This window comes from Sesamum indicum, linkage group LG9 (assembly GCF_026168435.1).
Source record: "Sesamum indicum cultivar Baizhima isolate 11 linkage group LG9, ASM2616843v1, whole genome shotgun sequence".
Classification (NCBI taxonomy): Eukaryota; Viridiplantae; Streptophyta; class Magnoliopsida; order Lamiales; family Pedaliaceae; genus Sesamum; species Sesamum indicum.
In genome coordinates, this window is record NC_142665.1 from 6,999,992 (window position 1) to 7,024,140 (window position 24,149).

General features: G+C 34.6%; 2 protein-coding genes across 8 annotated transcripts; one reads left to right on the forward strand and one right to left on the reverse strand.

Moving 5' to 3' along the window:
* Window positions 1–1,936: 1,936 nt before the first annotated feature.
* On the reverse strand, window positions 1,937–5,502 carry LOC105170944 (calmodulin-7). 2 transcript variants are annotated; one of them, XM_011091891.3, is made up of 3 exons: window positions 5,312–5,502; window positions 4,245–4,614; window positions 1,937–2,308 (listed from the first exon to the last, which is right to left on the reverse strand). In XM_011091891.3, exons 1-3 carry the CDS (start codon window positions 5,385–5,387, stop codon window positions 2,188–2,190), a joined length of 567 nt encoding a protein of 188 aa, XP_011090193.2. In that variant the 5' UTR covers window positions 5,388–5,502; the 3' UTR covers window positions 1,937–2,187. The 2 variants fall into 2 exon arrangements, with proteins under 2 accessions (XP_011090193.2, XP_088740825.1); XM_088884699.1 differs by lacking the exon at window positions 1,937–2,308 and having other exon boundaries at window positions 3,918–4,614; window positions 5,312–5,496.
* Window positions 5,503–15,200: 9,698 nt separating this feature from the next.
* On the forward strand, window positions 15,201–22,377 carry LOC105170945 (protein argonaute 4). 6 transcript variants are annotated; one of them, XM_011091894.3, is made up of 24 exons: window positions 15,236–15,314; window positions 15,698–15,749; window positions 16,715–16,976; window positions 17,066–17,271; window positions 17,356–17,580; window positions 17,646–17,782; window positions 17,899–17,996; window positions 18,133–18,230; window positions 18,356–18,524; window positions 18,600–18,716; window positions 18,795–18,902; window positions 19,034–19,096; window positions 19,189–19,302; window positions 19,384–19,549; window positions 19,644–19,756; window positions 19,858–19,995; window positions 20,175–20,305; window positions 20,434–20,499; window positions 20,895–20,958; window positions 21,050–21,161; window positions 21,238–21,311; window positions 21,439–21,533; window positions 21,650–21,681; window positions 21,819–22,377. In XM_011091894.3, exons 3-24 carry the CDS (start codon window positions 16,746–16,748, stop codon window positions 21,992–21,994), a joined length of 2,733 nt encoding a protein of 910 aa, XP_011090196.1. In that variant the 5' UTR covers window positions 15,236–15,314; window positions 15,698–15,749; window positions 16,715–16,745; the 3' UTR covers window positions 21,995–22,377. The 6 variants fall into 6 exon arrangements, with proteins under 6 accessions (XP_011090200.1, XP_011090196.1, XP_011090198.1 ...); XM_011091896.3 differs by having other exon boundaries at window positions 15,293–15,359; XM_011091893.3 differs by lacking the exon at window positions 15,236–15,314 and adding an exon at window positions 15,321–15,503.
* The last annotated feature ends 1,772 nt before the right edge of the window (window positions 22,378–24,149 follow it).

The window sequence follows — 24,149 nt, forward strand, 5'->3', positions numbered from 1 at the left end:
GTTTTTTTGGGCCTTTTAGCTGAGACCATCATTTTTGGGCCTTGTTATTTTTCTTTTTTTCATCTAGTTACCTCGTCAGATTCCAAGCAAAAAATTCGTACTCAACTCAAATTCGACTAAATTAAACCAATTGCATAACAAATGTAATATATTTATTGATCACTTTATTTGAACTGTACACCATTCACACCATAAGTGCATTTCACATGTCAAATTTAGCCAAATCCGATCTAAATTATAATTTTCCCGTACTCTCAGTCTCCTAAATTCAAACTATAATCGAATAGGCTCTACACTTACTAATTACAATTTTATGAAATATTTAGACAATTATGTATTAAAACATAAGTCCCTGTAAAGAAATGTTGGGGAAGAAAAAGTAAATTTAGATGTTGCTCGATAATTTCAAATAGTTGTACAAATTTAATTTAATTCTTCTGTTAGTTTTTATTGTCTATATTTTTTAAAATGTGATGTTTTAGAATATAAAATCATTTTAATAACTCATAGATCGCATATAACGAACTCTGTTTTCTCTTTTTCTTCATCAACTCTTGATCATGAGCCCTAGACAACCCAAATGAACCTCAATTTCCCAAATTATATCCTCAAAATTTCTCAAACTTTCATCATTTCACCACTCTCCATCTCTTCATAGATCCACCCAGGTGGGAGCTCATTGAGGTCAAAATCAAATTCCCTGGACTCGTTCAGAGTCACTATTTGTCCTCCTTCAGGATACAACCTCTGAACCTCATGCCGTCGACAGTGTCGCTTGTGGCCACCAAGAGCCTGCCTTTTCAAGAATACTTTATCGCAAAACGGGCATCGATGAATAAGCCCACAGCATGATCCTCCTTTTCGCTCAGCTCGCGCAACCGACGAGTCGACATTAGCTGAAAATCCATCATCTTTATGGTAGGTTTTATGCCCACCTAAAGCCAGGTAGCTCTTGAAAGACCTATCACATAAGTCACACACATGCAGCTTTCCGCCCCTGACAGGAACCTTACCGGCAAAAGTTCCCTGAACAACCAAAGAATCTTTCGAGGTTCCCAAACATTCCAGGCCTGGATGTACATTCCCGTCATCGTTTTCACTACGTGGGCACCTTATTTTTCTAACATTTGATAAGAGAAACGACTCGAACTTCCTCTTTTTCAAAGGAAGATTCTGTTTTACTATTTCAAGATCGTCAGGCGCAGACAAGTCCTGATCAGAACCTTTTCCAGGCCTTGTTCTCCTACCTGTTTTCAACCATCCAGGGAACACTAAAACGGAGTCCGGACAAGTGTCCTTAACGCATTGCTTTGTTTCCGTTTCCACATGAGCAGGCAAAAAGAAAGACTTAGAGTCGGGATCTTGGAGCTCCATCAGAAGCTTTAGTCCAACATAAGGACTCTCAGTTGGAGTTAATATGAGTAAGCTATAGAGGTAGATTTTGAGTCGGATGTAAAGATTGTGAAGAGCAGGGGCTTAAATTAAGTTGATTTTACTAAGAAGAACTGTAACGGATTGTTTGGTAGTGATCTTTAATGTACCATATTGATTAAGTACTTAATGAAATCTCTCTCAACTTATTAATTAGCAGTCTTTAATTTCTCTTAAGCTGATGAGCTGCAGCTTCTTTAATTTGATCATTCAGCATTGTAATGATGTCACTGACCAAAATTTGCAGGCTTTAAGATTGTAATTTCTTGTGGGTTAATTTTGCAATTTGCAATGGGATTTACTAGGTACTCGATGTAGGGACCACATATATGCTATGAAATGAAAATAAAGACCCTCAGTATTGACAAAAATTACCAGATACTCTAAGGATTCGTTCACTTTTATTTAAGCCGATCCTAACCCAATAAAGATCATTCATAAATATCGTTCGATTCAATTTGCATATGGTGATGATATCAAAATTAGAATTTCAGAGGACTAGACCTTATGCAACGTCAATCCATCCATTTATTTTCTACTAAATTATGATTAAAACAAGTCCATAAAGAGACATCTCTGGTCACTTGTGCTGCCATACATCCTAGTTATGATGAAATGTTACAACCTTAATTAGTGGTACTAGACTCCAGTAGTTCGTCACCATTATTACACATTATAATTGTGCTTGTCAAAGTCCAACCAAACTGCACATGTACCTTATTCCAATACTCACTTGTGAGCAGACGGTGGCTGAGTTTAGAGGATGGAACAGTCACGGAACTTGTCCCTCTTCCGGCGTCTCACGCTACCGTAGACCCTTTCGCTTGTCGTTGCCTCCATGTCTCGCCTGCTTGATTCCATCCTTTTCTTGCGCCGTCTGCATTCAGGATGTGAATCAACCTTTTTTTACTGAACCGAATACATTTCAATTGTTGATTTGATTAAATTTGTTGTTTGTGAAATAATTCAATGCAGTAATGTTATCAACAATTTCCAATTTTTTTAACAAAAATGGTATGTGCTCCTGTTTAATTGTGTTCTTATTTGGGTCACATGTGATTCTCCCCATTTGACCCCTACACATTTTTGGGCCATCAGGATTATTTGATTTGGTGGTCTGAACTCCATAGCGGCAAAATTAGGGCAAGAAACCAATCAGCCTTCTGGTGATCCACCAAGGAAAAAGCCTTCCACTTACTATGTAATTGAGATACGATTTCAGCAAAGTAGACTAGTCGGATAATCTGTATAATAACACTTATCACGTAACCTGGTCTAAAAAGTTTGAGATCACTTTCTGTACGGAAGGCAAGGCAGAAGTTGGAGGCAAATAATTCGAACATAATCAGGATGGATGGGGTCGAATCCAAGAAAGCAAAAGTGGGGGGCCAAGGGGAAAAGAATGGGGTGGTGTCTTGAAATGACAAGAAGAAAGTATGATTCTTAATTCAAAGTTGGATGGATACCATGAGGAAGAAGACGTGGTGCAAATACCTCCAACAAATTCTCAGAACATTTTGAAGAAAAGAACCAGATGCCAAGAACAAACATCGTGAAGAGGCACAATCAAGAATCATGGGAGTGGGGTACCAAGAAGAATATGCTGGTGCATTATTGTCCATCTGCATAAATATCATCACCACCTTTGCGCAAGACACTAGAATAGACACCCGGCGTGGGAGGTAACAAGGTGGGCCTTTCCTCGCCACTAGCTGAGCATCAATGCGCTATAAAGAGTCTCACTCACTTAGCGAGCATCAGAAGGGGCCATGAATATGACATTCAAGATGAATGGCTATCCAGCAGTTACATTATACAGAATCATATAATTGAAGACTCTCATTTCAGATCCAGTTATGGGCTCACCAACATCAGTTTCTTTTTGTTTGGTTTCTTGCAAATACTTCAGATAGTTTAAAGCGAGGAAGAACAATCATATTAAGGTCAAATTACCAGATATTAGAGAGGGGGGGCATATCATTACCAGATATCGGTTTGATAGAAATCAAATTAATCTACCAAGTAAAAATATAAACTACTTGGAAAACATACTAATTCATAAAAGGGCACGACATTGAGGACGGTGGACTGGGCTCTAGACCCTAGAGGAAGGCAGAAAATGTTGCTTAAGCTATGCACCAATACAGGTGAGATCTGTATTAGAAAAAAATCACCAATAGGCTTATCCCCAAAGTCTGGAGCTATTAATGAATCAATGATTATGAGATTTTCGTGGCCTATGCTGAGAAATAGGTTGTGTGTTCCAATTACCTGTTTACATGGAAAATAAGAAGCGAAGATATGATATATTGATTAAATGGTCTCAAGTCATGCTATACGATCAAGAACCCTCAGGGCCCTGACCTACAAATCTCAAACAGTGATAACGGTTCGAATAGAGAAAAGAATAGACAACAGAAAAAGTAATGAACCATTGGAGGGGAAATGGAAAACAGATTAACAAATACAAAGTCAACAAATTGGAATATCGAGAAATTTGTCACCAATAAAAGTAATCAAAAACAAGTTTCTCAAATGTTCCAGGTTCATAATAGGAAATGTTGAAGAAAACAGTTGAAGACGCTAGCAACCAAAGATATTTAAAACAACGTACACAGAACACACGCATATACTGAAGAACAGCACTTAAAACAATGCAAAGAAGGAGACAGGTGAGCACCCAATTGAAGCTAATAATGCCAAAAGCACATCCTAGCAGAAACTGAAATCTCATCAAACTTATCCGCCCTGTTTCATTTTTTGGTCAATCTTAATACTTTTAAAAATTTAGTTTTGGGTTGGTCGGGTCTCACTTGGCCATCATGACCTTGACGAACTCCTCGTAGTTGATCTGACCATCACCGTCCACATCGGCCTCACGGATCATCTCATCAACCTCCTCATCAGTTAGCTTCTCCCCTAGATTTGTCATGACATGGCGAAGTTCAGCTGCAGAAATGAATCCGTTCTGGTCCTTGTCAAAAACTCTGAAAGCTTCCTTGAGCTCCTCCTCAGAATCAGTGTCCTTCATCTTACGAGCCATCAAGTTGAGGAACTCGGGGAAGTCAATAGTCCCATTTCCATCAGCATCAACCTCATTGATCATATCCTGAAGTTCAGCCTCCGTGGGGTTCTGCCCCAAAGATCGCATCACAGTCCCGAGCTCCTTTGTAGTGATGCAACCTGTTGTCGAGTTCACAATAAATTACAAGAGAGGCGAAAGTAACAAATTTAATAGAGTTATGGTGAAAGTTGACGAGTAAGAATGGCAAAATGCCATACAGAATCTTCTCTAAGCAAAATAAGCATGAATTAAAGAGCAGGAGATAATAAATACCGATATCTAGCATAAGGCAAACAGCATATCTCACAAATCAACAGAAGTAGTAACGATAAGAAAACTATGGCATCCGACCACCCAACTATAACAACCAAAAGTCCATATAATTGTTTCAATCAATCGAAACAAAGAGCTTAAATCAAGCAACACAAGCAATACAAAAATCCTCGAGCACATTATCGCTAAAATCAGCATTACTCCCCCCAAACAAGGAAAAAAATCCAACAATCAATTCCCAACACAAATTCATTCACTGAAACAAATCACACAACCACAGAGGCCAACCACCGCAGGCAGCAACACAGCGTGCGATCTATATTTCTCGAGCAGACTCAATACAGATCACATGAACATTGACAAAAGTCGTCAACAAAACCACGAGCAGCTCACAAATAAAACCACGAGTCACCAACAAGCAAATAGATCTACCCAAAAACAAATCCAAAACAAAAAATACAACATCAAATTCACATGAGAAACACATATAGGGAGAGCAAATCTAGATATGAATGAGTATTATTACGTAATTAGAGCACTGACCGTCGCCATCCTTGTCGAATAGAGAGAAAGCTTCCTTGAATTCGGAGATCTGATCGTCCGTCAACTGATCCGCCATTTCAGCTCCTCTAAAGCTTTCGTTTGTACAGAATGAGTAACTCTAAGCGAGAGTTGTTAGGGAGAGACAGAGAGTGGTGCGTGAGTGCGTCAACGAAGAAAATGAAGGGAAATCGTAGGGCTATTATATAAAATCGGGATGGACGGGGGCTGCGCTCCGGGGTGGGGGCAGCATCAGATGCTTTTTCTTTTTCTTTTTTCTTTTTCTTTTTTTTTGGGTTGAACTTTCGTAATTTATTTTAAATTATTTTGAATAAATGAGAAATTCTTTTTCCTGTCTTCTGCATTCAAGAATGTCTACTTTACTATATTCTTCTTTCTTTTACTACTTCTTTTCTTTTTCTTCAAGTAGCTGTCCAATGCCAAATTAAAAAAAAAAAAAATAGATGTTGAATAGTAATGACATTTTCTTTTTTTTTTTAATACGTGAAAAATTTACATTAAAATGGAGTATAAATTAATATATATATATATAATAGATATACAATAAATATAATATAATTGACAATTCATATATATTTTTTAAAAGATATTGACAAATATATATGTTTAACCAAAAGTTAAATATTTTTTTAAAAAATAAATAAATATATTTTATCATATTTTTTTAAAGAAAATATGTTAAAAAAACTGATATTTAATTATTCATTTTTTATTTAAAAGAATAAATAGTTAATAACTTAATCTTATCACCAAATTAATAAAATCTTTTCATAATTTTTTTTGTGTATATATTTTACTCATTTATTAGTTAACTTTGAGTATGTAAAAAAAATAAAATTTTGAACTATTTAACTCACTAATATTTTACTTTATTATAAATAAAAGATATTTTTTTAATTAAGTCATTTTTAATAAATTTAAAATGCAAAATTACGGAAAAGAATAAATTCTTTGAACTAGATATTATATAATATAAGGACAATATTGTCTAAAAATTTAATTGTGATGGGTAAGTGTTACATTTGTTAGTTTAGAAAGATAATTGTTACATGACAAATAGTTAAGGGGGGTAAAGTGTATTTTACCCTAACTTTTTTAGTTGTGTACGTTAAGCTGATTTAAACTAAAAAGTATAATCAACACTCCACCAACTTTTACAATTTATTAATAAAATTATTGATATTAAACACTTTTCCATACATTTAAATTTTTAATTTTTTTATTTTTATTTTCAAATACTCTCAATTTTCATTATTGTTTAATTTATAATTTTCTCTATAAATTATTACTATCAAAAAAGGCAAGGGTTATTGCAAAACCCCCCTTGATAAATCATCAACGACAATTTAAGAAATTGAATGAAAAAAAAAATAGAAAAAAAAAAAGAGGGCCTATGAGAAGTTAGGGTCGGAAAAAAAAATTATATGAATGCATTGTGATAGGATTGAGTTAAGGTGGAATAAGTTAACAGATGATAATGTCGATATTAAAGGAATTGTGTAGCTGGGTCATATATTCGAATCAATCCAATAATATGATTGTTTACTTCATATTAAATGGCCCCAGTATCAATGAGACTCGAGGTTTAGGCCTCTAAGTCTGATAAATAAGGCTATATTTACTTATTTCGATGGAATTAAAAATGTGAAATTGATCGAGTTGAATTAGATTGATTTAAGACTGCATTGGTCCAGTTAAAAGAAATGGACCGATCGAGTCCCACAAATCAATATTTGGGACTAGTCTTCCAGTCGGGGCTAGTGAATCGGCCCAATTGGACAATTTTTTTTTTTTAAATAATGCATGTGATATAACTTTTAATTTACTATTATAAGTTGACTATATTAGTATTTTTTTAAAACTTTTGAAATTCTAACAGGCAGGGATTCCTCGAGTACAGTGGCAAATCCAGGCATTTCGCCATGCTCTGCAGCATAGTAATCTAACTGATCTTGGGTATGTAAGAGAAAAATACACATGTTGGAACAAACAAGAAGATCCACATACTGTTCACGTACGTCTGGATCGAGAGTGCGGCAATCCGGCTTGGAGGATAAGGTTTCCCACTCCTTGGGTGACGCATTTACCACTTCTATATTCCGATCATTGCCCCCTATTGGTTGAGCGGAGAGCATCTATTTGGGAGGCGAATAAGCGTAGGAAACGTCAGTTTAGATTTGAGTCGGATGATGTGAAGATACAGTTAAATTGCAGAGTCGCTCTCTTATAGTGGGATAGGTTAGAGTTTGGACATATCAATCGGTTGGTTGAAGAGAAGAAGGAGAGAATCAGCAGCAACAGAACACCGAGCTTAACGCAAACAGCAAACTGGACATTCAAATATGGAGGAGCTTCGATCAAAGGAGGAAATGTTATGGCACCAAGGTAGAAAGGCCCATTGGATGACGGATCGTGATCGAAACACTAAATTTTTTCATGTGTTAGCAAGCACTAGACGACGTCAGAATGAGATTAGCAAGAATAAAGATTCAGAGGGATTTTGGCGTTCCAAGGAGGATGAGATTCAGGGTGTGCTATTGGATTATTTTCAGTCTATCTTTACTAGCAACGCTCTATCGCATGGGGCTCTCAATGCAGTTCTTATCACTATCCACCCCCGGGTCACGGCGGAGATGAATGATTGTCTCATTCAACCGTTCACCCAAATAGAGGTCCGTCTTGATGCCACTCGTTGTATAATAAGTTTTCTTAGTGAAGGTTTGTTGTTGCACAAAATGAATTATACTCATATTGTTCTACTCCCTAAACGTAATGAACCTAAAACAGTAGCCTATTTTAGATCGATTAGTCTGTGTAACACGATAATGAAAATTGCGTCTAAATGGGTGGTCAATAGGATTAAATCTATATTTGATCACGTGATATCCTCTTCTCAATCGGCCTTTATTCCCAATCGCATAATCACTGACAGTGTTCTAGTTGCATTTGAACTCAATCACTATGTTAAGAATATAACGCGGGGTCGTAACGGCCCATTCGCTCTTAAATTGGATATGAGTAAGGCGTATGACTGAGTTTAGTAGCGTTTTCTCCAGGACATGCTATTTATAATATGTATACACGAGCGTTTTGTGAGGATCATTATGTTTTTAGTTGCCTCAGTGTCTTATTCGCTTATGCTTAATGGGTCTCAGTTTGGATATTTTATGTCACTAAGGGGGATTCCTAAAGGCGATCCCCGATCACCCTATCTTTTCCTATTTGTAGCAGAGGAATTGAGTTGTTTGATATAGACGGCTATGAATAGAGGGGAATTGCAGGGCATTGCAATTAGCAAGCAAGCTCCTAGGATTTCTCATCTTTATTTGCCGATGATACCACAATATTTGGAGAGGCAACGGAGGAGGCCATGAGGGAGGTGTATAGGGTGGTGTCAAGATAGGAGATCAATTTCGAAAAATCTAGTATGGTATTTAGTAGGAATGTTGAGGGTGGCAGCAACAAAGGTTGGCGGCTATCATGGGGGTCGAATTGGTTGTGAAACACGAGAAGTATCTCGAGTTACGACGGTGGCAGGGAAGTCCAAAGGAGAACTATTTTAATTTATTCGGGATCGAGTGTTGGGCAGGGTCGCGAACTGGAACTGAAAGTTATTATCTCATGCTGGTAAAGGCGTTATGATTAAAGATGTGATTTAATCGATTCCGACTTATGTGATGTCATGCTTCCGACTACCTGATTATGTTTTGCATGAGATAGAGTCGATGAGCGTCGACTTTTGGTGGAACAACAAAGGGGACAAATGTATGTATTGAATTGGGTAGCAGACGTTATGTCAGCCGAGGGAAGCAGGAGGACTTGGACTTTTAGATTTAAAGACGTTCAATCTCGCTTTGTTGGCAAAGAAGGATGGTTGTTGCTCACACAGCTGAATGGCTTGTGTAGTCGGTTGTTTAAGGCTAAATATTTCCCTCGCGTCGTCACCTTTTAGGAGGCTACTCCTTGTAATCGTCTGTCGTTAACTTGGAAGAGTATACTGGCAGTGAGAGAATTAGTCAAATGTGACAATAGATAGCGAATTAAAGGGGGACAAAACGACTCAAATTTAGGGAGATTGGTGGATACCGAGACCTAAGGAGTTTAGGCAGATCAACCCACATAGTATTTTGCCATCAAATACCACAGTTGACGCCTTCTTGGTTGGGAGCACGGGCACATGGAGAGCTGATCTAATCTTACCTATAATATATGGACACAGACACGACAACACGGAAAATGTAAAAAAATTAAGACACGACATGGCTATATAATATATATTTTTATTAAATATATTCTTAATTTCTCATAAAATAAAAATATATAATATGAACAATATCAAGATAAAATATAAAATAGGTATGTACTACATTTATATGTTTAACCAAATGTGGTTACAAAAAACCTCTGGCTCGGCAATCATCTGTTTAGCCAATCGGGATTATGTGGCTTGGCAGTTGGCCTGCTACAACTTGGGCAGCTGCGTGATTGTAGTCCACCCCAATATATAGCGGATTGGTAATCTAGCCAAAGCCCATGTGCGGTTCATTTTCATCATTTCCTGAAAAGCAGTGTTGTTAATGTCCAATATGCCCCTTATTTTCCTCTGTTCTTGGGCCAGCTGCAATTAATGCTTTCACAACCCTCTCTCATCTATCTCTATTCTTTGTTGAAATCAGGCTTCTATTCTTCATTTACTTTCTTTCTTTGAGGCCCCATTTATTTCGAGCATGGTATTAAATGAATTATAGAATTATTTTTTAAATTGTATAAATATTTTACATAATTATTGAGGTGTTTACTTATACGTATTATTATAAAATAATAAATTCATCAAATATTTATTTTGATATATCCACATGCTTTTGGTAGAAAAATTACGTACCTTTGTGCCATTGTTTACAAAATTTAATAAACAAGTACATAATAATATCAGTATTATTGTTGTTGTTATTATTATTATTTATACAATAGTAATTCACATCTTGGTCCAATTTTGAGACTAACTTATAATACCTCTCGATGTGATATTAATTATTCAGATGTAACAGTAATTACTACCGTGATTTGATTTTATATCGAGCCCCCATACAATAAAATAAAAATACTATATTAACTTATATTAATTTCTTAATACAAGCTTATACGTGAAAGTAAGCGGAACCTTAATATATTGTAGATACATGAAAGTAGTAGTAAAAATCCTCTTTTTTTTTCTTTTTCTTTATATATTCATGTATGGTGAGGTTGCTTTTGAGATGAACGTATTAATGGGATTCCACAAATCGGCAGATTTAGGTAAATAAATGGTTGCATTTGACATGGTTTCTCAATCAAATGCTTCTTTCTGGTTCACAGTGGGATAGAAGCACTTCAATGCACAATGTTGGTAGACCAAATTTGGCAAGTGAAAGAACCCCTATTTGACAAGGAATTTTGTCTTATTGTAGGGGTAGAATAGGAAAATTTCTCAATTTCTCCCAAAGATTTACCTGTGTTTGTAAATGTGCTACGCCAATGAGGTCGAGTTTAATTGGTGATAGGTTCGAATCCCGCCTTATGTATGGAATGTTGGTTCTATTAAATAGTGGGTGCCGATTGTATTGAATAATAAGTATTGATTATATTTTGTGTATTTGATATTATTGATCATAGTATAATTATTGTAATGGTCATGGTTAGATACTGATATCCGACATAAATAATTGCAATCAATATATTTTAATTAATAATAGTTCATTGTTCTTATTTTAAAAAAAAATGCTATAAAATAGTCACATATTTAATTCCATTATCTTGTGCATCAAAGGGGCTATTTATATTTTTGGATTGGATAAAAATGTGTAGACTATTGTATGACTATTGTTGGGATTTTTAAGATATGATGAAATTAATGTGTTGTTTACATAATCAAATAACAAGGTTTATTTAGGTGTGATAATTTTGTTTTGTACTTACTTTTTAAAGTGGTAATGTGTGATTAGGATGTCATTTATCATTTTGCCCTATAATAGGACAAAAAGTCTTGGTCATGTTGGCATTTCATATATATAATATAGGGTTAATTACATTAATTTTGCCATTTCAAATTATGATCGTCTTTGCATTTTGGTATCTAATTTTTTTTTTGTATTAATTTATCATTTCAACTTTACGAACTTTGCACATTGCCATTTATAATGGCTTTTCAACCAAGTTTTTGTCGAAAAAATATCACATGCAATGCATATGTAATATTTAAGGGTTATGCTATGTGATATTTTTCACATATACACAACATGTGATATTTTTCTGACAGAAAAATTAACAAACAGACGGCTATATATTTACCCCCAATGAATTTCTTATAGACTTATTTGAATGTCGATTAAATTATTTCTGACCAAACTACCGTTACTCATCTTCATACATTAATGAATGTGAGTAAGTGTCTTCCCTGTTATAATGGTATCTCGGTAAAAAAAAATATTGATTTGACCTATAATAAATTTTAATACGTCAATGGGGGATAAGTATAAACTTTCGTTGAACTTTATTTTTTTAATATCAATAAATTCGATAAGTTTTAACTAATAAAAAATCTAGTTATTAAACAAAAACAAATGTCAATTGTACTAAATATAATTTTTTAAATTATATAGATTCAATATATAATTATAAAAGAATGGTGCAATTGTTCCAATATTTTTGAATAGAATCTTATTCTAGAAATAAAAATATATTCTGAAAATAAAATAGATCCGAAAAAATCAAGACATAAATACCAAATTAATAAAAGTTTCCAAGTTGAGAGGACCCAATCCAACCCGTATCACTTAGTTGGGTGCATATTGACCTCAGCGGATCGGAATCCAAAGCTGCCCGCACGGACTGCAATTATCCCTACAAAACATCAATTTCCCCAAATTAACCCTTCATCCCCAAATATACTATTTTTTATTATTGTATTAATAATACTTTTAAATTGATTTTTTCTTAATTTATTTTTATTTATAATATATTTTAAAATATAAAAAATTATTTATTATATACACAGCATAAAACATACACACCTTAGGGGCAAAAACACGAATAGACAAAATGTGGGGGGCAAGATGACAGAGAACGAGAAGTCCGAGGCACAGAGTAATAAAGAAAAAAGTACACGTATGGATAGTGATGGAAAAGTGGTTTTTGTGGGCATTGGGGGGTGGAGTAGTGGAATTGAACCACTAAAATAAAAAACCAAAACAAAACATTATCCACACAATTTCAATATTCTTTTTTTATAATCTTTTACCCATACAAAACATATATATATGTATATATTATTGTGGGTCTTATTTTATTTTATTTTAATACCACTAATTTTTTTATCAATAGTCTTTAGTACTTGATCATTAATTAATATTTCTAATATATAAATACCATAAATTTATACTTTATTATTATTATTTTATATTTAATATAATACTTTAGTAATTCTCGACGGAGTTGAGTAAATAAATTTCGTACTGGCACTTGGATAAGGACCCGAGCGGGTTCATAAATAATTGAATGTACATATGATGATGTCACGAATTAAAATAATAATATTACCATGAATAATTAAAATTATATAATAAATATGATCCATCAATAATTTAATTTAGTCAAATGAAAAAAAAAATAATCTCATTTTTGCTTATATTTTTTACCATAATAATAGACACGATTATTTTATTTCATTTTGATAAAATCATAGGCGAAATGATTATTTCAAATGAATTTTTTATGATTAATTAATTGTGGATCAATTATATTTAGTAAGATGGTATAGAATCTAAATATTACAAATGCAAGATATACCCATATCTTGTTTATTAATAAACTTGGTTGTATGTATTCATTTATTTTTAATATAAAGTTTTGTTTTAGGTAACTATGAATTTTTTTTAAATAAAATGCAAAATAGGCGAAACCAGTTTTGATCATTGTATTATAATTATAATTTTTGAGTTGGATGCTCAATTTTATTTTTATTTTCCTTTTTGGGATTTCCAAATAAAGGAATATATAAAAGATTTTAAATGAACTATAAAATAAAAACTCGATAATTTTTATTATTATATCATGACTTTTTTAGTTGGATTAGGTCTCCATCGTTTTAATAATTTTTGGTCGAACACTTTACACATTGTCGTGACAAAGGAAAAAATGATTAAATATGTTATATGCAATAGTATATTATAATTTATACTTTATTATTAAGAGATACGGCCTTTTGGCGTTTCGTATATTTTTTGTATGCTATTTTGTATTTTTTTAGTAATTAATTATATTTTCTTATTTATCATGTAATTCTCCCACTTTTCTAGAAAAAAAATAGACTTATTGCCCAGTTTGATATGTGATCTGGCTTGAAATATGTGATCTCGAGTGATTATTTCGATCACGGCCACGTATCTTCCCAAGATATAGTGATTGAGTCTTGAGGATAAAATACGAATATGAGGCTCGTCGGATTTGTCCCCAATAACGACCCTCCTACGCTCAAATTAGAGTTGTTAGAGGTAAAAATATGCGAATTGAAGAGAGTAGGTTGAAAATAGCAAATGTTAGTTACCTTAAAATGTAGCGTGTTAGAATATTTACAAGGCCCACATGGATACTGTTATTTGGGCCACGTGTCGCCATCACAGGGATATGTGTCTCGATTGGACGGCTCTCCAAGTGCTGGGTTCTTCAGTCGTAAACGGGTTTGGATAGTGGACTACCCGACCCATCTTTTGATGTGCAGATCTTGAGTTGTCAAATGACGAAAATACCCCTCAATAAGGGTATTTTCGGTATTGTGCATTAAAATTGGGGTTTTCAAAAATAAAAATTCTATAGAAGCCCCCATAAAACACAAATTTTATATGCACGTATTCGTAATATCAGTTCTTGTCAAGTGTGACACGCAGTACTTATGTGTATATAATTAGATTACAATACAGATTTTAAAATTTTAAAGTAATATTTGAGTAAAAAGTGATTAACTTGAGTGCAAGTATAGAATAAATATGAAAGTGTATTGGTGATTAAAAGATAACGCGGACAAATTATAATAAATGAGTAATTGTATTTGTACAGATAGTCTAATTGGTATTTTAAAATATAGTGTTACGGTGTCGTAAATTGTCAGTTGTGGATAAGAAGTTATGTCGTTTTTTTATAGTAGCACCACGGTATGCGATACTTGCACGCATATAATCAGATAGCTATGACAAATATTTTAAAAACAAAAATCAATATAATAATTAAAAATCGGGTCAAGTGATGAATATGGGTGAAAGTGTAAAATAAACATATTATATATTTTGGCAGCTAATAAATGATGTCGACCAATTAAAATAAATAAATAATTATATTGGTACTTAAGTATATAATTAGTACTTTAAATTTGGTGTTGTGCCAATTGTGAGTGAGAATTTGGTAAGAGGCACATTATATGTATATGCAAAAATATTATAAAATACAAATAATTAATATTTTTATAAATAAATTGATTATAAATCATGGAACAGTAATTTTAAATGCATAAAAAGTATAAAAAAATCGAGAAAGTTTGACGAGTTTTTAATAAATTTATTAAAAATTACTACTAGGGTCAAAATTTATTAAAAAAATTAAAAATAAATTTGAATATTCAAAAGTTAGTATCAATTTTTATTATTTGGCAGCGGAGAAATATAGATGCAACATATTGAATGAGCTCGTGGTATAGTATTTAAGTGGACCCCACACCCCAATTATTTAACCATATATTTTATTTTTGGAAGAATTTTAGTTTTTTGTAAAACACGCTTTTTTTTTTTATGTATATTTTTGTTGATGAGTTGTAGCGCTTATGCAAATACGATGATCAAACGTGGGACAGATGGGGGGGTAGGGGGGGGGGGGATGTAAAGCACAAATAAAGGATACTGTGATTACAGTCTCCGCTCCTCAACTAACATAAAACCAGTTGTCTCTCTCCGTTGTATTTGTGCGTCGCTCTCATTACTCTACTCTCTCTTTCTCTCTCTAAAATGTCTGGTTTTATTCTCTCTCTCTGAAATCACTGCGTTGAAAGTTGTAACGCCTCTGTATTTTTTAGGGTTTCCTTTTTAACCATGCTCTGTTTTACTACTCTTGCTTTCTGAATTTTTTCGGAGCAGTGTACTGTAGGTGTGTTGTACGTGAAGTTCCTTTTTCTTGAAACTGTTTTTCTGGGTTTTTGATGTACAGTACTTGTTTGAAGTTTTCCAGGAACTGAGTGATGCGGTGCTCTGCCTTTTTGTTTCTACTGTTTCGTGTGGAAATCTTGTTGAACTTGTTTTGTATTTTGCGAACAACGGTTGACCCGTTTGCTTTTCTGGGTTTTTACAGCTTTTTCCGGAACTGTGCAGCGGAATTTTCTTTTATGTGGTGAAGTTTTAAGGTAGAAGAGAAGGCTTGTTTGCATCTTTTGCGTGTACTCTGTTCATGGTGTTGTGGGTTCTTTTCGCGTATGGGTTTTTGATCTCCGTTAGTTTTCTTGACATGCATGGCTGTTGCTTGACCAGAGGTGTGAAGTTTGGGTCTCTCTTTGATAATGTGCCTCCTAGATCGCTTGGTCTTTTTTGCTTAAATAGTTTTTTTACTGTGGTTATTTTGTGTTGTGCTGGGTTGATTATGTTGTTAACTCTTCTGTCTTGGTCTTTTACAGTTCATATATTTTCCCTCATTTTACTCTGAATAGAGTAGCTTGTTGTTTTTCCGTTTTCTGTAAGTGTGAAAGAGGGTTTCAATTTTTCTTTTACTTGAAAATGTATGTAGTTCTATATTTTGTTTGGTTCTTACTTTGTTGCTTCGGAGTATTCTTTTTCACTTTCTTTTCTTTTTCTCAAGAATTTGACATGCATAACTTTTCATACTTTTCTCGTAGCCTGCGCACTGTATTTCCTTCGACCATTTAAATCCGTGTCAAGTAATAAGCTGTGTGCTTTGGATGCTAATCTCTTTGATATAAAAGGCTTGCAGTTCTTTAATTCATTTATATGTATGTGAAACCTTGTAATTTGTGATGCATCTATTCTTCTAGTGTTTGTGTGAGCATTTGTTGTATTATCTTGCATGGACGTTTGTGTTATACAGTTTATTAGCTTAAAGAGGGAAACGGCTAAGTGGACTTTTTCAGTATTATTTATGATTATTTTATAGGCCCTGTTGGTGAATGTCATTAAGTGTTTCTTTTCTTTTCTTTTTTTTTCTTGTGCGTGTGTGTGTTGTTTTTTATCCATTTTGGTAGAAGATTGTCAGTTCAGCCATAGTCGCATGGTTTCAGTAATTTCACCGTTCGCGTTATGCATCGGATGCTTTGTTTTAATGTAAGCCTATTAGTTTCTAATTGTTACTTGTGTACAGAAGCACTTGATTAACCTATTGAGATATTGCAATGGATCCAAATGAACACAATGGTAAGGAGGCTCCAGAAGCGCTGCCTCCTCCTCCACCTGTTCCACCAAATGTTACTCCACAAAAAGCTGAAATTGAACCTGTAAAGAAGGTTGTACGAGTCCCAATGGCTAGACGTGGGCTTGGGACCAGAGGAAACAAGGTTCCTATCCTTACCAATCACTTCAAAGTAAACGTGAATAAGGTCGATGGACACTTCTTCCACTACAGTGTATGTCGGTGATGCATCATATCATTTTTTGCTTTAAAATTGTGGTGGATCATTGTAACATGCCAACCCCTGTTCACGTTATTCTGTAGGTTGCACTTTTTTATGAAGATGGCCGTCCAGTTGACGGGAAGGGTGTTGGCAGGAAAGTGCTTGACCGAGTTCACGAGACATATGACACTGAATTGGCTGGCAAAGAATTTGCTTACGATGGAGAGAAAAGCTTATTCACTGTTGGACCACTTCCACGGAACAAACTCGAGTTTACTGTTGTGCTTGAGGATGTTACGTCAAGTAGGTACGTATGATTCCTGTTGTTTAACCTTGTCCCTGTTCTACAATACTTTTTTGCTCTATTTATAAATGGGTCGGTTGTATTCAGGAACAATGGAAACGCTAGCCCAGGAGGGCATGGAAGTCCTAATGAAAGCGACAGGAAAAGATTAAGGCGCCCTTACCAATCTAAGACCTTCAAAGTGGAGATTAGTTTTGCTGCGAAAATTCCAATGCAGGCCATTGCCAATGCCTTACGCGGCCAGGAATCTGAAAACTCTCAAGAAGCCTTCCGGGTTTTGGATATCATTTTAAGGCAGCATGCAGCAAAGCAGTAAGTCATGCTGGTTTGTTGAATTTATGACTTTGATTTATATTTTACAATATTCTCAATGTCAGGGGTTGTCTGCTGGTTCGTCAATCATTTTTTCATAATGACCCGAGGAACTTTGCTGATGTTGGAGGTGGTGTTCTTGGTTGTCGAGGATTCCATTCTAGCTTCAGAACCACCCAGAGTGGCTTATCATTGAACATTGGTGATGTTTGGTTACTACTTTCTTGTGTTCTACTATATGCGTCTTTGTGTGATTTTTGGTAGTTCATTTTGGTTTTCTCAGTTATAACCCAGTCGTGACTTTTTCAATACCTTCAGATGTATCTACAACTATGATTATCCAGCCTGGGCCTGTGGCGGATTTTCTGGTTGCCAATCAAAATGTGAAAGATCCCTTCTCACTTGACTGGGCAAAGGTAAGAAGGCAGTCATCTAGGCTTTATGATTGGTCGGAGAATGTCTTTGTTAAGATGGGACTAAACTTTTTCCCCCGACAAGTAAAATGAGAATTTATTACTGCTAACAGAATGTTCTACAACTTGTATTTATCAGGCAAAACGCACTCTTAAGAATTTGAGGGTGAAGACAAGTCCGACTAACCAAGAGTACAAAATAACTGGATTAAGTGAGAAACCATGCAGAGAACAAACGTATGCATATCTCTTCTGAAGATTTTCACCTATTCTTTGCAACTGCCCCTTATTAGCCAATTTCATATTCTCTTTCCAACTCTTTTCCTGGACTTAATATATTTTTTTTTTCGAAAATATTGTAGGTTCACTTTAAAGCAGAAAATCAAGGATGAAGATGGCGAAGTTCAAACAACAGAAGTGACTGTCTATGACTACTTTGTCAACCACCGAAACATTAATTTGCGATTTTCTGCTGATTTACCATGCATTAATGTTGGAAAGCCTAAACGTCCCACTTACTTCCCAATCGAGGTGAACTGTGGGTTAGATTTCAATTTCTGTCAAAAGAGTGAATTTGCAATTTGACTGCTTATGTGCTTGTATTAGCTATGTTCCCTGGTATCCTTGCAACGTTACACAAAAGCTCTATCGTCCTTTCAAAGAGCTTCCCTGGTGGAGAAATCAAGGCAAAAGCCACAAGAGAGGATGTCAGTTCTGAGTAATGTATGAATATGATTCTTCTTTTCAGAGAGTTCTCTAGCATGTTATTTGTTGTGTAATCAGCTGCTTCTGGTTTGACAGGCATTGAAAATCAATAATTATGATGCAGAGCCTATGCTTCGCTCTTGTGGCATTTCTATTAGTAGTAACTTTACCCAGGTTGAAGGGCGTGTTCTGCCAACCCCTAAAGTGCGTTTTTAAGATATGGATGTTGCTTTATTTTTTTGCAAGGATTGCATCTCTGGATTCTAGTTTTCGTGTTATCGTTTGCTACATTAGGTGAAAAGCTGTTGGTGACCCACATCTTACATCTAATGCAGCTTAAAGTAGGTAATGGAGAAGATTTGTTTGCTCGAAATGGGAGGTGGAATTTCAACAATAAGGTCTCAACTGTAAAACAGTCTATTATAATAAGTGACAGAAAACATTCACTTCAGGTCTGTATTTCATGGATGCTATTGATATGTTTTGACAGAAAGTTGTCGATGCTAGTAAGATAGAACGCTGGGCTGTTGTGAACTTCTCTTGCCGCTGTGATGTGCGCAACCTGGTCAGGGATTTGATGAAAGTTGGCGAGATGAAAGGAGTTGTATGTTCTTCCTAATCCTTTATGCTTAGTGTTTTCTGCATGAACATTACTGATAAATTATTATAATTTACATTGTATCAGGCCATTGAACCTCCATTTGATGTCTTTGAAGAGAATCCACAGTTCCGACGTGCTCCACCCCTTGTTAGGGTGGAGAAGATGTTTGAGGACATACAGTCAAAGCTTCCTGGCCCACCAAAGTTCCTTCTATGTTTGCTTCCTGAGCGGAAAAACTCTGATATCTATGGTTTGTGTGATACAATAATATCCCATTACCCTAATCTCCAATAAAATTAAGATAAGCCTATGCATATGATTATGACAATAACTAAACCTGTAAGGTCCTTGGAAGCGGAAAAACTTGTCAGACTTTGGAGTTGTTACTCAGTGTCTCTCGCCCACCCGTGTTAATGATCAGTATCTGACAAATCTCCTGCTAAAGATAAATGCAAAGGTTAGGTGCTCCAAATTGTAGCATGTGATCACGATATAGTAAAATTTCTGTCTCCAAGCTTGCTTGTATCTTGTGTTCTAATGGTGGTGCTTCCTGGACAGCTTGGTGGACTCAATTCTGTTTTAGCTGGTGAGCTATCACCTTCACTTCCAGTGATATCCAAGGTTCCCACCCTAATTCTTGGAATGGATGTGTCACACGGCTCACCTGGCCAGTCTGATATTCCGTCAATTGCTGCGGTTAAGTGCCAGGCCAATCTTTTATTATTGTAATTCATTGTCAAGCTTACCAAACCCCACGTAGTGAATATTCAATTATTTGCCTCCATGTTTCCCCCGTAAAAACTTAAATTTGAATAAGTTACTCTCTCTGCTGATCTTGACTTTCAAATCTGGACTTGCTTTGATTAATGAATTAGGTTGTTAGCTCAAGGCAGTGGCCATCAATTTCTCGGTATAGAGCATGTGTCCGTACTCAATCTCCAAAAGTTGAAATGATAGACAACCTATACAAACGTGTATCAGACGCTGAAGATGATGGCATTATAAGGTCACACTTTGGCTTATGTCCTATTAAAACTGTGGGCATGCCCATGGCTGTTATGCTCTGAAACTTGGCAAGTTATTTGTAAAAGCATCACACATTGATAACTATATCCTCTTCTCCATCACTTGCAGGGAACTTCTGGTTGATTTCTATACTAGTTCCGGCAAAAGGAAGCCTGACCAAATTATCATCTTCAGGTAATGTTTCGAGCCAACATCTTCTGGTCTGCCGGCCAAATGACATTTAACTGAAGAAATCAAACATGATGTCTTTGATGTGGGTGTTCTATATATTAGCTGAATGAACTATCCCAGAAAATGGCTCAAGACAGAAAACTAAATTTCTTTCTATATTGTGAGATTTGACCTAGTAACTCGGCTCCTAGTTTTTGTGTTCACCAACCTTTTACAAGTTCAAAATTATAGTCAGTGTGGATACTCAACTCCTTATAAACTGGAGCAATATTGATCTTGCTTTTCCTTTTCTTGTCGGCATTATCTGTTTTATCTTGATGCAAGATTAGGTATTGATTAGCTAATGTCGTTTGTAAACTATACTTATTCATGATTGGTTTACTTATTCTAATTTCCAGAGATGGTGTCAGCGAATCACAGTTCAATCAAGTCCTGAACATTGAACTCAACCAAATTATAGAGGTATGTACTCTTCACAGCATACTAATATGAAGTCCCTCACTCCACTCGCTCATGTGTTTTCCATAACTTGGTATTTGTACAATTTGGGCAGGCCTGCAAGTTCCTTGATGAGAAATGGTCGCCCAAGTTTGTGGTGATTGTTGCGCAGAAAAATCACCACACCAAATTTTTTCAGCCAAATGCTCCTGAAAATGTGCAGCCAGGTTATGCATTGTTATCTTTTCACATATATTTAGGGAACTGAATTGTGCCAATAACCTTACCATTCCAATTCTGCAGGCACAATAATAGATAATAAAGTGTGTCATCCCAAGAACAACGACTTCTACTTGTGTGCACATGCTGGAATGATTGTAAGATTTTCAATATTCCCAGCTTATCATCTTTGTACTTATTTCATTTTGGATTCCCAGAATTTCTTCTTAAATAGTTATTCAATTAAGAGCATACAACCTATGTGACTATACCGGTCATATATAGGGGACTACGAGACCTACACATTATCATGTCCTAGTAGACGAGGTTGGTTATTCAGCTGATGACTTGCAGGAGCTTGTGCATTCCCTATCATATGTGTAAGTAGACTTTTCATTAAAACCAATATTTCACTTCCGAAGTATAAAAAGTTGTCAATCCTGAATTTATCATCCTCTTCTTTTCCTCTGAAAAATTCTTGCAATCTTAATTGCAGGTACCAGCGTAGTACTACTGCAATTTCTGTTGGTAATTCAATACCTCAAATTTCTATTCATTTTTAATTAAAAGATTCACTTAAATGTAGCTTTCAAGATTTTTTTTGCTTTTTTCTATGGTTATATTTCTTGTCTAATTGAACTCTTCTCCGTTTTTCAATTCTGTAGTCGCCCCTATATGCTATGCTCACTTGGCTGCCACTCAGTTGGGCCAGTGGATGAAGTTTGAAGACGCATCAGAGACGTCGTCCAGCCACAATGGTATTGCTCCTGGTGGTGCTCCTGCTGTCACACCAATGCCTAAACTAAAAGAGAATGTCCGCAACTCCATGTTCTTCTGTTGAGGCCTACAAGCCGTTCTATACTTATTTAGAAACCATATTTATCGAGTAGGTTGTTCCATAGCTCTTTGTGGGACTTTTGTGGCAGTTAACTTACCTGTCCAGTTTAGAACCGGTAAGCAGTAGTCTGGCCTAGTATGATCCTGCTAGTCTTCCATGCACTATTTTGGATTTTGACTCGTGTTTTTCCGTTTGGATTGCATGGAAGTATCTGTTCTGTGTGGCTGGAATCTCGTGTTCTCTAAGTTATGGCATTAGAATTGAGTGGATGATTTCTTGCGACTTCTGAGTCCTGGAAGTCACCATGAATGTGATTTGTTTTTGGCCTTGCATGGACAGGTTATGATGCGGGTTTGATCCAATTTGAGATCCTAAACCTGTCTCAACCCTCCCGAATCATCGTCCCACCTTGACTTGCCTTCAAAACCATTGTGTTAATTTGCATAATTCAGTATATATATGTACAGTGGTATTAGGAGTTGAATGTGTTTATATGTAAAAAATGATTTTTTAACTTTTGTAAATAAATGAATACTATCAATATATACGTTACATACCATATAAATAAAATTGTTTGACACAAAAATAGTAGGGTGCATGTGGAGTTAAGGGAAGAAATGAAGTTATTATTGGAAAAAGGAAAACAACCCCTTCAATATCAAATTGAATTTCCAAAGCAATAACCATTCCAAATTTACATGTCAATATGCGTTAATTCCTCCATTATTTATTTATTTAAACGCACTATTTTCATTAATTATCTTAATCTTATTTATTCGATATATTTTTAAATCTATTCATGTCTATGTATTTTTTGTTTTATTAATAATATAAAAACTTTAGTGCTCGATTTGGTACGAGAATTAATTCTATAAAACTTGAGGGGTCAATTGGTAAATTTAAAAGACAAAGTTGAATGGTTGATAGAATAGAATTAAAATTTGAAGGGACTAATGGATGAATTAGGGTTCTTGTATATGCATAAATGAATAATGGATGAATTGATATTTAGTCATGTTGCTTAGGGATACACATATAATCAGAAGTTGTGCACACAATACTTATACACATATTTTAAAAATAAAAATTAATATATGATTAAAAGCACAATAAGTGATGAACATGAGTGAAAATGTAGGTTAAACTACAAGATAGTCGTTCATCAAAACATATTGTATGTGCAAAAAATAATTAAGAGACAAGAAAAATACGGACAAAAGAAATTTATTTATTTAAATGAAAAATATTACCATCTCTTAAATGAAGAATATTCACCTAATTTTCCTCTCTGAATGTCGATATAAGGGCATGCGGAATCTTCTCTAAATTTGTAGAGTAAATTATATGTCACCATAAAATTTGGTATCAAGACTTGAAAATTGATGTCAAGAAAGACGTAAACTATCGAGGTTGCAGAGTTTCGTCGTGGTAGAGAGTTTTGGACTTGATTACTTTGATTTGTTGTATGTGTGCTGTGTGGTGTGTGTATATTTGATTTTGTATTATTTCGATTGACTTTTTATATGTTTGAGCAAGGTTTTAATATGTCTATTTAAACATTATATCATATGAATTTATCAGCTAGGATTATATTCGAACATATATATTATGAAAATAAGATATTTTTCTTTAAATCAAATATATTTTCTAAGATCAAATATAAATATTATAAAATAAAGTTGATAGTTTTTTAATAGATATATAATTATTTATGATGTCATGTTAAAATATTATGAAAAGCTATTATTAGTTTAAAAAATTAATATTTGAAAAAATGTTATATTTGTATGTATATAAAAAAGTAATGATTGAGATGAGAACGATAACAAAATATTTTCAATGATAACACACGTGAATGCTTATATTTTCAATTTAATTACTTATAATGTTTTTTTAATTACACATAACATTTAAATTATTTAATAGCACCCAACACATTATAATAAACACTTATTTTCGTGAAGCATTACTAAGTTGCATTTTAAATTGGAATATAAAAATATGTATAGTTATATTTACACAAATTATTTCTATTTTTATAGATAATTAGATATAAACTTATTAGAAATATCAGCATTACTTATACAAATTACGTCTAAAATTAGCCGTCGTGGCACGTTGTTTCTGCTTGTATATAATAAATAATACTTAAAACTTT

Excerpts from the sequence above, each read along its gene's own strand:
- LOC105170944 (XM_011091891.3), bottom strand. The coding sequence starts at position 5,387 with ATGGCGGATCAGTTGACGGACGATCAGATCTCCGAATTCAAGGAAGCT. Across the intron at positions 4,615-5,311 it reads ATTCGACAAGGATGGCGACG|GTTGCATCACTACAAAGGAG; the intron begins GTCAGTGCTCTA and ends ACTCGACAACAG. Across the intron at positions 2,309-4,244 it reads GTCAAGGTCATGATGGCCAA|ACGGCGCAAGAAAAGGATGG; the intron begins GTGAGACCCGAC and ends TCCTGAATGCAG.
- LOC105170945 (XM_011091898.3), top strand. The coding sequence starts at position 16,746 with ATGGATCCAAATGAACACAATGGTAAGGAGGCTCCAGAAGCGCTGCCT. Across the intron at positions 17,581-17,645 it reads AGGCAGCATGCAGCAAAGCA|GGGTTGTCTGCTGGTTCGTC; the intron begins GTAAGTCATGCT and ends TCTCAATGTCAG. Across the intron at positions 21,162-21,237 it reads TCCTGAAAATGTGCAGCCAG|GCACAATAATAGATAATAAA; the intron begins GTTATGCATTGT and ends CCAATTCTGCAG.